Source organism: Copadichromis virginalis, linkage group LG13 (genome assembly GCF_057382275.1).
Source record: "Copadichromis virginalis isolate Kocher_CV1m ecotype Utaka linkage group LG13, C_Virginalis_male_GT1.1, whole genome shotgun sequence".
NCBI classification, from domain to species: Eukaryota; Metazoa; Chordata; class Actinopteri; order Cichliformes; family Cichlidae; genus Copadichromis; species Copadichromis virginalis.
The window spans coordinates 7,594,512-7,607,201 of NC_140630.1; the positions used below are offsets into that span (position 1 = coordinate 7,594,512).

At 37.7% G+C, this 12,690-nt stretch overlaps 1 protein-coding gene across 1 annotated transcript; it reads left to right on the plus strand.

Annotated features, from left to right (window-relative positions):
• The first annotated feature begins 5,602 nt into the window (after positions 1–5,602).
• On the plus strand, positions 5,603–8,232 carry LOC146695162 (homeobox protein Hox-D9b-like). The gene is made up of 2 exons (XM_085477078.1): positions 5,603–6,327; positions 7,474–8,232. Exons 1-2 carry the CDS (start codon positions 5,646–5,648, stop codon positions 7,716–7,718), a joined length of 927 nt encoding a protein of 308 aa, XP_085333204.1. The 5' UTR covers positions 5,603–5,645; the 3' UTR covers positions 7,719–8,232.
• The last annotated feature ends 4,458 nt before the right edge of the window (positions 8,233–12,690 follow it).

The window sequence follows — 12,690 nt, forward strand, 5'->3', positions numbered from 1 at the left end:
GTGTAGTCTTCACAATGAGAAACTAATGATAACCAATATATCCAGAGTTGAAATTAGCCAAATCAATATATATATATTTGAAATGTATTGATATTCCAGGAATTAAAAGGACAAAAGCAATGAAAATTGTGCAGATAAAATAGGGAATCTTTGTTAGATGTGTGTGTGTGTGGAATGGTGACATATTGAAATATGTCTCAGTATGCTCATGTTTTTAAATTAATTCTATTTCAGTACATTGTGAAGAAAACATCATTTTAAAACAAGGAAACAGTGTGCTATCTTTTTGTTTTCAGGTGAAAATCTGGTTAAAGAACAGCAGAATGAAGAGAAGAATCAGGAGACTGTGACTACCTGTTCTGAACTGGTGAGGAAGAAGAACTAAAAGACAATCATCTGCAACCTTTGGACACCTATGAGCAGGTGGTAAGAGACATATAAGAGGGTAATACACAAACCCAGCTAAAGGAAGACCCAGAGCTCATGGTGTTTTTCTCTTGTACCAACACAGATTTTATTATGTTTGCCATTGAGAAAACCTTTTGGAATGCTTCTCTTAACTCCAGCTTCAAGTCATGTGGTTTCACTGCAAAGCCATTAATGCTCTCTCTGCCTCAGGCCATGTCCTTTGAACACAAGGCCATGTGAGCAAGCATGAAGTTTTATCCATAGGGGTGGCTGTAGCTCAGGTGGCAGAGCAGGTCAGCCACTAATCAGAAGGTCGGTGGTTCGATCCCAGGCTGCATCCTGGCTGCATGCCAAATATCCTTAGGCAAGATACTAACCCCGTGTTTGCCTACTGGTGGTGGTCAGAGGGCCCGGTGGCGCCTGTGTCCGGCAGCCTCGCCTCTGTCAGTGCGCCCCAGGGCAGCTGTGGCTACAATGTAGCTTGCCATCGCCAGTGTGTGAATGGGTGAATGACTGAATGTAGTGTAAAGCGCTTTGGGGTCCTATGGACTAGAAAAGCGCTATACAAATGCAGGCCATTTACCATTTTCATTTGAAACAAGCAAAACAAAATAAATGTTTTGAGTTTTCTGTTAATATCTTTTAAAAAATATGTATATTGGATTTTGATGTTATTTTCTTTAAGTTGGTGTTTATCATGATGTTAATGTGTATGCATTCATAAAAAATGTCCTGCTTAATGCTAATAACTTCAGTTTAGTAGTCAGTACCTCAGTATACTGAAGCTGAATATAAAACCAAATGAATATGAGTCTAAACAATCATCTTTGCATAACGTTTGATGTTTGCCTCTTTGCTATTTCTCCTCTAATCAGCAAAATCAACAGAAGTGCAGTTATATTCCTGGATTTCCTTTATGTACTCGTTTAAGGATGATGAATATGAGGACTATGAGGAAACTGTTGTTGATCAAACATTAAAAAGATTATCATTACCACTGACACATTGTCTAATGTCTAATTCCTCTTTTTTGTCTCGTTTAATGTCGCATATATTCTTAAATGTAAAAAGTAATGAAATAATATTAAATACCCTTGTGACAGGACTGTTTATAGTAACACAGACTTGTTTCTTTTGAAATGGGTTTAGTGGGAGTTGTGACAACCTAGATGTTGATTTGTGACAGTTTAATGACTTAATTTTATAGCTTTAAAGTTTCCAACATCTGTTGTTTATGGGAGACCTGGCCAAGGATGAACAATATTACAAGGTTACAAAATGTGTAAAACAGTTTTAAGTATATTTAAATATTCTGTAAATGTTAAAATTAAAAGAATCACTGGTTAAAGATATTACAGAAAATTACTTCATTAAAAATTGAATTTCTCAGTGTATAACAAAAGCAGTGAACAGAAATAAATAACATCAAGGCAAGTAACACAACATCTAACTTAGGAATGCAAATGTCATTGTTCAGTCACAGAAGTTTGAGATTTGAACTCCAGAGAAACCAAAATTATTTAGTGTTAGTATTTCCTGAAGGTTATTCTATGGCTAAGGAGTAATAGAAGAGGATGATGTTCTACCAAGCTCTGAAAAAACCCTGGGTACTCAGAAAAAGGAGCTCGACAACCATACTGGACAATGGATTTAATTGAATTTTAAAAACGCCTGTTGTAACTGAAATGTAAGGCAATCTAAAATACTATACTATATACTATACTATTTAACATTCGACAGCAAAGAGAAGAAGTACTGCATTAAAGAAAATCTGGAAAGAAGAACTTCTCAGACTTCTGTTCTTTGTTCTTTTACACCTTGGTGTGCTGAGTCTGAACAACATGGGACCAGACAGCAGAAACACCCAGTGAGTCCAAGGCTGCTAATGAACCTTGAACCGCAAACAAATCCCAACAAACCACACGGCCACAAACCACCATTTCCTCAACTCGTGACTTTTATTGGGGCAATACAGACAGTCTGCTGCCTCTCGCTTTGTTTGTCTCAAACATTCACCTCATCTGTGTGTGAGTGGGACTGCAAACGGGTGTGTATTTGTGAGTGATGTCTAAAGAAAGACAAAGGAGAGATTGTGTTTCTGGCTGGAAATAAAGACATCAAAGCTAGCTACCCCCAATAAAACTATTTTTGGGGTGTTTTACCTTTGCAAGAACTTGATGCTGTCGTACTAGTAGTTGTTGCAAACTTTTAGTTACATAATATTGAAAATTAAAGGAGTGTAGAAGTAGACTTGCAGGGGCTTTAATAGTCAGTCATTTCATTAAAGAAATAATCAAACAATTCTGAAAAAAGTTCCAACTGGAAACCTTCAAAATCAACATTTCAATTTTTTTACAATGTGGAATGAAGTTGGTGCGTATTTAATCAACCCATGCAGTATATTACCTTTAAACAAGTCAGTTTAACCTACTCACCAAGTGTCCGAATCAAAAGCCAAAATTTCATTTTTTATGTTTTTAAGCAATTTTGAGCATCGTTATCATGGAATATATCATAGCTCCAACAGGAAAAATAAAAAATTTAATGTCTATGAGCAAGATATAGAAATAGGTATTGGTGCCTAGGATGTTTTATCTGATGGAGGAAACTTGAAAAGATGCATTTGAGATATATGGCTGGTGAAACAAGTTATAGCATATGAAAGATCATATGAAGATACATTTTGGTACCAGGCTCATCTTTTAGTTGTAGTTGTCCCGTGTCAAATTATTTTTAATATAGTAATATTCTAACACTGACTAAAATGTACAATTCTGTTTTATTCAAAGAATTAAAACCATGATAATAAAAAGAGTCTGTGTAGAAATACATTAGCAATTACTCCGAATCTACTAACAGGGACACTTGAATGAGGTATTTTGCATTTAGTGTCCATTATAATGTTTATAAGACACAACATATAGTTGTTTGCAGAAGCACAAGCAAAGTGTTACCAATACGGGGAACACAAGTAAATAAAAAGATGATGAATGACAAACCAGGGCAGTAATCATGTAAAATATGGCCTGATAGTAATAACAACACTTCACTAATTGTTTTTCTTAATACTCATCTCTAAAACGTCTTGGCATCAGTTTAGGGAAATGCATCGTGGGAAATGGTGCCAACATTGTCCCATCATATCTTACAATCTGTCATATAAATTTAAAGAGCAGCTTGAGTGACTTTTAATTTTTACACAGCAAACACTCTCCATTCTTTTACAGCATCCTCAGACCCCCCACCCCACCCCCGCCCATTAGCAGAGGAGCCGTTAAAACACTGCCATCTAGAGTAAGATACCCTGAATTTCATTCAGGCATTGAGAAGTCTCTCTGGTCCGAATGAGGTTTGAAGTCATTAAATCATAAATTCTGATTCATGTGTTTCTCCATGTCAGTATTTTCATAAAACCACTTAAGAAACAAGATTTTCAGATCTTAAAATCACTTCTGCAGTGATTTATAAATGATTGCTGGGATATTTTGTATAACATAGAGGACTGTTTTGCTCACATACCTCTCTTCATCCTGCTGGAAGTGACTCTCAAAGTGTCTATTTATTTTCAAGACGTTAGATTCCAAGCATATAATCTCATTTTATCTGAATATTAGCTGTAGTAATTAATTAATTTACTGAAAGCCTTTGGACCTTCTTTAATTGCAAAGTTTGGAGTCCTTGCAGTGCTTTCAATCAGATTTGTCTCATTCAGCCAGAAGATGGCGCTAGCTGTGCACGATCAAGGTGTAGCCCAAGGGTGTCAAACTCATTTTAGCGAATGGGCCACATAAAGAGCAGTTAGATCTGAAGTAGGGCGAGAAAGTAAAACCTTTACAAAACAGTTTTTATTTCAAAATTAATGAATAAAACTAAAATATCACGATGAAAACATTCACGTGGCTCTTATGATTTTTGAAAAGCTGAAACAATTAAGATAATTTCCCCCAGGGATCAATAAAGTATTCTGATTCTGATTCTGATTCTGATACCACAACCCCTCCCCCACAAAATCTGTCAGACAATAGGAACTTTTACTTATATTCCTTGAGCCTGCAGTCATTAGATGCACAATAACATTTGCTGATCACTGTGGATTTATAAAGACACAAACCTTTACGTGTACAGTTTTTGTATTTAACCAACAGTATTATTTACTATTATTATTTATTATTCCAACAACTTGACTAAATCTAGAGATAATTTAAAATTTCCATCTATTTTCACTCCTGTGTAACGCCACCAGTATTACCCTGGAAATAGCAGTGCAATATATTAAAAATGTTCTTGCAGTTTTCACGCTTTTCACACTTTTTCCGAACTCAAAAGTCAGTGGGCCAAAATGAATCCTTACTGTTTACCGTTCCTGGCCTAACCTAGCATATAAGAGCCACAAAGAAAAGCACTTGGAATTTCACTTTTATGCACAAGCACTGCTATATATATATAGATTATGACACTGTTTTCCTTCCTTCCTTCCTTCCACTGCTTAAAATGACGGATAAATCAAATGATCTTCTTAGATTTGGTTTATTTAGTAAGAGAACAACAAAAGCACAGCAACAACAAAACACTCGACACTTTAAAATTAGAAAAAAGTAACTAATTTGAGCACAGAACTTGTGAACTGATACAAATCAATTTCTGATCTTGGGTAATAGTTCCAGCAAAATAAAGCTGCACGCAATTCAACATGAACTTCAAGGGAGAATCACTCTAAGCTCGAAATGAGTCACGATTCACACAAAGGAAAGCCGAAGCCCATCCCCTCCCGTTTTAATCAGTCCTGTGACAATCTGAGGCTGTGATGACATAATTACTAATAAAGTGTAAGTCATATTTTTGCATTAAATAAGTGCAAAAGGCAGAAGCACCTACGCTCTCTTCAAACGGGCATACGAACGGCCCAATGCTACTTTTTATTCAGCCTCTAAAAAGAGTCCAAGTTTTTTTGTTTTTTTGTTTTTTAATATATATATATATATGTTACATTCAGGTCCATCCGCAGTAGGCGTCCTATCACATTTCTGAAAACAAAAGAATGAATTGATTTATCTTCTATACTGGCTAAATACAGTCTAACCATGTGATCCGCAGAGTAACCAATGGGCAGCCGAGGAGAAAGTAAGGGCAGGAAAAAATTACTACCATTTTAGGGGAGGATGTAAGCCACTATACCAGCCCATCTAACGTTTTACAGTCGCATTTAAGTGTCTTTTTATTGAAATAATAAAATAAACATGTCGCTAACGAATTATTATTCCATGATGGGTCTCCAGACCGAGGAGCCTTACGGTGCACATTTCATCCCGGGAGGCTTGCAGGGTTCGACGGCTGGCTGCGCAAAGCCAGGCCGGGGAGCAGAGGAGGAGGAGGGGACCCCCGGCTCACACATCCCGGATTTCTCTCATTTTTCCAACAAACAGTCGAGTTTAAATGGCTTTTCTCCTTGGACAAACACTTCCACTTCTTCTACGTCTTCTTCTCCGCAGCGGCAATCCGCCCCCGGTGCGTCCATTCCCGGCCTTTTTCATCCACATCACCTCCTGAGCCACCACCCCTACTACGGCCCGCAGACTCAGACACACGCCGAACACCTTGCATCCGCGTCGGACAGCAGGTTTGTACGCTGCTGGGAAGGGGCGAGCCCCACCTCGGAGACCGCTCTGTCGCAAGTTTCGGCCACTTTCCCCGCGTGTCTCCCAGCACAGAGTGACCTCTCCAATCCGAGCCCGAGGTATGAGACAATTAAGCCCGAGAGTTCACCCCCGTCACACGACAGTCCTGAAGATTCCAGCTTCGCCAGTCCGGCGGAGGTGGTCCTGGAGCGGCTTGGGACTGTAGAGGAGCTGGGGAGGAAGCCTGAGCCAAAGAAAGAGGACGACGACAGAAAAACACAGCAGCAGCAGCAGCTTGACCCGGGTAAACACAGATACACTAAACTCAGGAATGTTTATTAGCTTTAAGAAGTGGCGATACACAGGTGTGTGTGTGTGTGTGTGTGTGTGTGTGTGTGTGTGTGTGTGTGTGTGTGTGTGTGTGTGTGTGTGTGTTAGAGAGGGGAGTGTGACTTTTATGGGCCTATAAATGTCTTGTAAACTGTAAAATATAAAACCTTATTGTCCATTAAAATAATTAAGGTGATATTGTTATTTAACAGTTTGTCAATAGCTATATGAAAACCCAGGTTGACTTGCACATGAAGGTTTTTCTGATAGTAGGAGAGTTAGCGAGCCCGTTTTTGCAAATACTACTCCAAGCTAGTTTTGCCTAAAATAGTCAGTATAGTCATGCTATGCTCTAAAAGCATGCCATGCCATTTAAAACACATTATTGGACCCTTACTCCAGAGTGCAGACTCATAGCTTTATTATTATTATTATTATTATTAGTAGTAGTAGTAGTAGTAGAGATACATTAATATATTTTATCTTGGGATAAACAAAACAATTATCTGGGTTTCATTAAAATATCTACTTTTTGTAAAATGAGAGATTTTAGCTAATCTAAAGTTAATTTAATGATGTAAGAATCCTAAGTGCTTTAATTTTTTTTAATGCAAAATAGCATTGTGAGAGCATGACTATCAAACTATTAATGTTTAAAAAATATCCTTACTCAGCTGATTAAAAAACAGAAAAAATGAGCATGAGTGTGGCTGTGGTTGTTTTTCAGCCCTGTCTCCTCTCGTACTGAGATTTAGGCTCATCTTTATTGGGTATACTTTCCTGTATTTATAGCAGCTCACTGTCCTTCCAAATCGAAAAGGACAGAAACCTCAAATGTGGCCACATTTTCAATTATGTCACATTATGTTAAATTACGGGTTTGTCATAAATTACAGGAGGAGTATGTGAAAAAAGGTGTAGATGTGTTTCTTTTTCTAATGAGCCAAAAACTGTGGGCTCATAAAATTTGCTCCACAAAATGTTTTCTTTGAATCTTATGCCAGCCTTTGAACTCCTCACAACACACACAGAAAGACATGCTTAAAACCAGAGGAAAGTAAATATACATGGTGTTTGGTGTGAGTAAAAACCTATGCAACTCTCGTCTCTTTTCCTGCAGAAAATCCATCAGCTAGCTGGATCCATGCCAAATCGACCCGGAAAAAGAGATGTCCTTACACCAAATACCAGACCCTGGAGCTGGAGAAGGAATTCCTCTACAACATGTATCTGACCAGAGATCGGCGCCTGGAGGTGGCAGGACTCTTAAATCTGACAGAGAGACAGGTCAAAATCTGGTTCCAAAACAGACGGATGAAGATGAAGAAGTTGATGATTCGGGAGAGGAGGAGTATGAATGAATGATGAATTTAGAGGCTGGGGCTTTTGTTTTCTTCCTGTGATAGGTGAAGAGGTGGTGGTGATAAAAGAAACACAGTGCTCAGAGATGGCCAACATCTCTAACATGAACTGGCAAGATCAGCTGTGACTAAGCAAAGGATTGTAGAGCTAACATTGCTGCTTTTGAAAACTGCAGTGATAAACTCTGCAGGGGAGACCGGGATGTGCTGTAACACACACATTAATGTCTTAAAAAAAGTTAGGTAATCTGTACTTTGGCGCATAATTCTTCCATCTGCATGTTTTAAAAAGAAAACAGCTCATCTGAAACCCGGGGTAGTTGTAAATAATGAAGTGTTAACATTTACAGGGAGGTCAATAAACCCGATCACAAACATACCAGCTCATATCAAAGACTACTCATTTTAAAACACATCTGTTTTTAATATGGATGCACATCTCTCATGTTCAGAAATGGCAATGCTTGAAACATTCCAGACGTAATACTTAAACTGTCTGTGCTCTCAACAAAAAAAATGGGAATGGTGTTTTATGATTTAAGGCTAAAACTATCGCCCTCATGAAAACTATGTTTAATGTGCAAGCTCGGACTGAAGTACAAGGGAAAACTATCAAAGATAAACCACATGAGTAATCTCATGGCTGAATACCTGCTTGTTATAGCCTGAAAAATAGCTGCAGAATATTTGTATGGGATTAAAATGAAATATTTTTGGGAGCAAACAGGATTCAGGCTAGTGGACTGTATCTGATGCATGTAAGTATTAACATATTTACGTGAAAGATGTTAATACTGTTGGGTTGGCACTACCAAAAGATAAAAGACACATTCGCTAAGGCTGGAGTTATTCTCTTTATGCTCTTTTAACAATGCGATTACCCTTAGAAAACAAACCAAAACCAAATGTATCTTCGAGAACACCAAGATTACACATGTGAAAAATCTAAAAATCGCAAGTACTTAAAAGGTGAATTGATCATGCTAAAGTAATAATGTGTTTTAAATGTGATACTTTCACTTCTGTCCCACTTCAGTGGCTTTTTCAGACCAGGGTCAGCTGTACTTTGTCTAACTGGCTAATAAGCGAATAAAGATGAATATTTTCTGTCTAACACATTATCTGTGACTTGAGGCTTTGGTTTATTGGCTGTAAATAAAATGAGTCTACTGCATTTTAAATAGGACCACCTCTTGTTTGGGTTTAAAAGGCGCTCTTGTCTTTTCCTGGTCCTCCATTGAAGTTTCTGCACAAATGCGTGGGTCATAATAGTTAAAAATACTGATGTAGGTTTTGTATAATCACAACCTTTTACATGTCATGCACTTGTAACCACAGTGCATTTGCTAAATTTACGAGATTTTATATATTTACAATAAGCAACATAAAAAAGGAAGCAAAACACCACTTCTTCTTCTTGCTGTATTTCAGGTGCCTGACAGGTCTGTACAGAAACTTGTTTCACTTTGCTCCTAGTGGAGAAGTTCTCTGTGTTACAACCAATCCTGGTCTCCCTTATTAATCAGAAAGGAGCTTTTAAGGAATTTGCTCCAGAAGACAGAATAAAGCTTCTTTGTTTTGTTTTTATAAACTCTGCATGTAGCCTTATAGGGGCATATTTGTTGGTATTGTTGTCCTTGCTGTTGTTGTCATTGTTGCTGTGTATATTTGTTGTTACTGTGGGTTTGAAATGCAGATATGGTCATGCCTACACACACACACACACACACACACACACACACACACACACACACACACACACACACACACACACACACACACACACACACCAGTCATGGCTAAGCTATGGTGTGACTGCAGTTTGATTGTTAGATTTTCTGTTTCGCTGTTTCCTCCCAGTAACCAGCTACTGTCCTCTTAAGACGTTTTACAACAACGCACAATCGATTTCCATTTTCCAATGTAAGTTGGTATAACATCCGCAGCAACGGGAACATTGTGAGGATTTTAAAGGTATTTTGGTGCTTTTCGTTTTTGTCCACATTCTCCTTGAGAGAAGAGGAAGAACAACAGGCTATGTTAGCCTACAGCGACAGGCCTGTGCTGTGCTGTGAGACGAAGTGTGATAAAATAAGGCCTTCATCCTGTCATTTAGGTTATAAGTTCAATATGCTGCTCATGGTGATTTTTCTAAATAAAATAAAAGATGGATTACAGCGTCGGTGTTCCTTTGCGCCTTCTTTTTGGCGACTTGGTAATTTTACGCACGGATTAGTCCGCACAAATCAGTTTTTTTTCTTTTTGTTTGTTTTTAACTTGATATTAAAGGCATATTAATAATATTTATAGCATCACATGGCAACATTGTAGACATAAAAAATATCCTGCTATAGAACTACTGCAAAAATATTTTGTAGCCCCTGATCAATGTAGCCTAAAACTCATAAAGGTTAAAATTGCGCTGTCGTTTATTAAATAGCGCAATACAACCCAATAAAAAGGCTTACATACAGCATTATCCTATATTATTATCCTGCGGCTGATTCTACAGGGGGGGAAACAAAGGCAGTAATTCATGGTTGACATTAAACAGGATTATAGGCCAATAACTCGATTTATTATGTTTGTCATTATGATTATATTCCACCGTCAAGGTGTTTCACTGCTCTCAGGTATGTGTTCGGAGTTTCAGCCCACGGAGAGACATTTCTGCCTCCTTGTTTTGTCAAAGTCAGTGCAGCGCCTCGTAGCTTCCTTCATTTATTGCGGCTATATAATCTTCTCAGGGCTCATCCTACTGCAGGGTCATAAACCAACAGCATGCATTTGGAGAATAAACGTGACTTTCCGCCCCAACTCAAGACAGAGAGACACGCAGAGAGAGGTGCCATAAAGTAATTTCGCCCAGACAGTCATCGTGACTATATGGTTTTATTGGACACCCTTTCCTGCCTTAGAGCCTCAACTGTCCTTCTAAATGTTAAAGTCATTGTCTGCAGATGAGACTAGACAGCTCCAGTCACGTCTTTTACAGACAGCGAGAGCACAAAACACGGGAAATTTCATTATGGAGGGAATTAAAACGGATTTGCCAAAAAGCATGTGAGTCTTGATGAGGTGTATTTTTCCTGTTTCAGAAGTAATCGTTCAATTTAGGCTAGGTTATCTACAACCTCGGTGTAGCGGTACTGGTAAAAACAGGAAGCTTTAACATCAGCAGTAGTTTGATTTTTTTCAGCTAGAGCAGAACCTTCTTCTTATTTTTAAAGTTAAGAAATGGCCGCCTGAGTTGCAAACACCATTCAGGCCTTTTGTGCTGACTGGGCACAGGTATTGGTTTCTATGGACTAGTATTAAAATAATTTGGTCCTGTATTGGAGCACAGACGAGTGACAAAAGAACGAATATATGCATCCATTTTAATAGCTGATGGACAAGAATAAAAAGTATTATAACCATTTAAATCTCAAAACTTCACTCAGAGCACACGGACAAATGCATTAGAATTATTGTAGCCGAAAATAGCACTGAATGTAGATAACATATATAAAAAAAGATAATAATAATACTAATAACCTGAAAACATTTTTAAGTAAATGCCTCCAAAGTTCTGATTTAATGTGCACTTTTAATAAAACTATCACAAACGAAACTCTTCCATCTGCATTTACATGTAATTAGCCTCCAAAAGAATAATATTTAAAGTGCTGCAGAAATTCGGATGTATTAGGATGATAGGATTTCACGTAGAAACGTTAAAACCATTACAACTGTCTAAGTGCTGCATGCTCCCCACCACATTTCTTCAGTATGGTAAAAATAGATTCATAATGATCCATTAACAGAGTCCAGGGCCTCACCAGCTGAGCTGCATGCAAACAATTGATGTAGAAAAGTGATGTGCACTTGCATTTATTATGTTATGAAGAAAAAATATAGACGGTAAAGCACGTAAGCCTACTGCGGCCTGACATGAATATTCTGTTTTATACTAACATAGATAAATTTAAAAAATAAGTTTTATTAATCAAGGTGGTCTCGATAAGTTAAAGTAACATTTTTGAATTAGGTAACTTCAAGACACGAGCTGATTTAAATTCCTCATAAACAAAAAAAAAATCAAAAAACAGGGCTGCTTCTTCATGTGTAATTACTCATTATGTCCACTGGGCGGAGGTGTTGTCTTTCATGAGCTATTTGCACTCGAGCAGTAATTCTATGGTGTGATATTTATTACTGTGGACCTGAGTCCAAATCTCAGATTCTGACGTCAGCTTTCTTCACAGGCAAAATCTCATTCAGATGCTTGCCCCACAGCATTTTACTACATTAACGTGTAGTTTCCCTGACATGAGTTAAGTCTTAGACACAGAACCTTTTTTTCAGAGGACATCGTCACTGAAATTTCCTTTTAGTCTGAGACAACTTAATCCATGTCTGGGAAACTAGCTGTAAACGTCCAACCTGTAGTATTCAACTGGTGACATGTTAAAAGCTGTAACTGTTCAGGCAATAACCTTTTCTCGACCTCTGGAAGAATTTATAATAATAATAATAATAATGGAACATTTCATTTGGGAGGAAGACAATGAAGGAAAAAAGCAGCTCAGTAATATTCAAACAGCTACTCCGTGATCCGAGTTTCTAATCAATTTCATCCACCCTATTAAATAAATTAATCCTCTTCTAATCCTGTTATGTTTCTTATTTAATAGTCAAAAGGGATAGTAACGCTACTTCCGCTCTGTTTCCTCTTCAAAATAAAAGGTGAAGCAATAATTGAAGCCTCTGAACTCCTTTCGACCTGCAGTTTATGATCAAAGCCTTAAAGTCCATAGAATAAAAAAAGGTTTATTTTTACTGAAACGTGCTCCAAATGATCTGACGCTATTTATTTTAAAGCAGGAGAAAAAAAATGAGAGGGAAAACAAAATGCCTACAAAATACACATTTAGAAAAGAAATATCGACATTACTCCTTACCAACAGGCAGTGTTCAGCTTTGTCCATCTTATG

What these genes read in the sequence shown, in the direction of transcription:
- LOC146695162 (XM_085477078.1), top strand. Translation starts at nt 5,646, where the DNA reads ATGTCGCTAACGAATTATTATTCCATGATGGGTCTCCAGACCGAGGAG. An exon ending in GCAGCAGCAGCTTGACCCGG is followed by an intron (nt 6,328 to 7,473) that starts GTAAACACAGAT and finishes CTTTTCCTGCAG; the next exon opens with AAAATCCATCAGCTAGCTGG.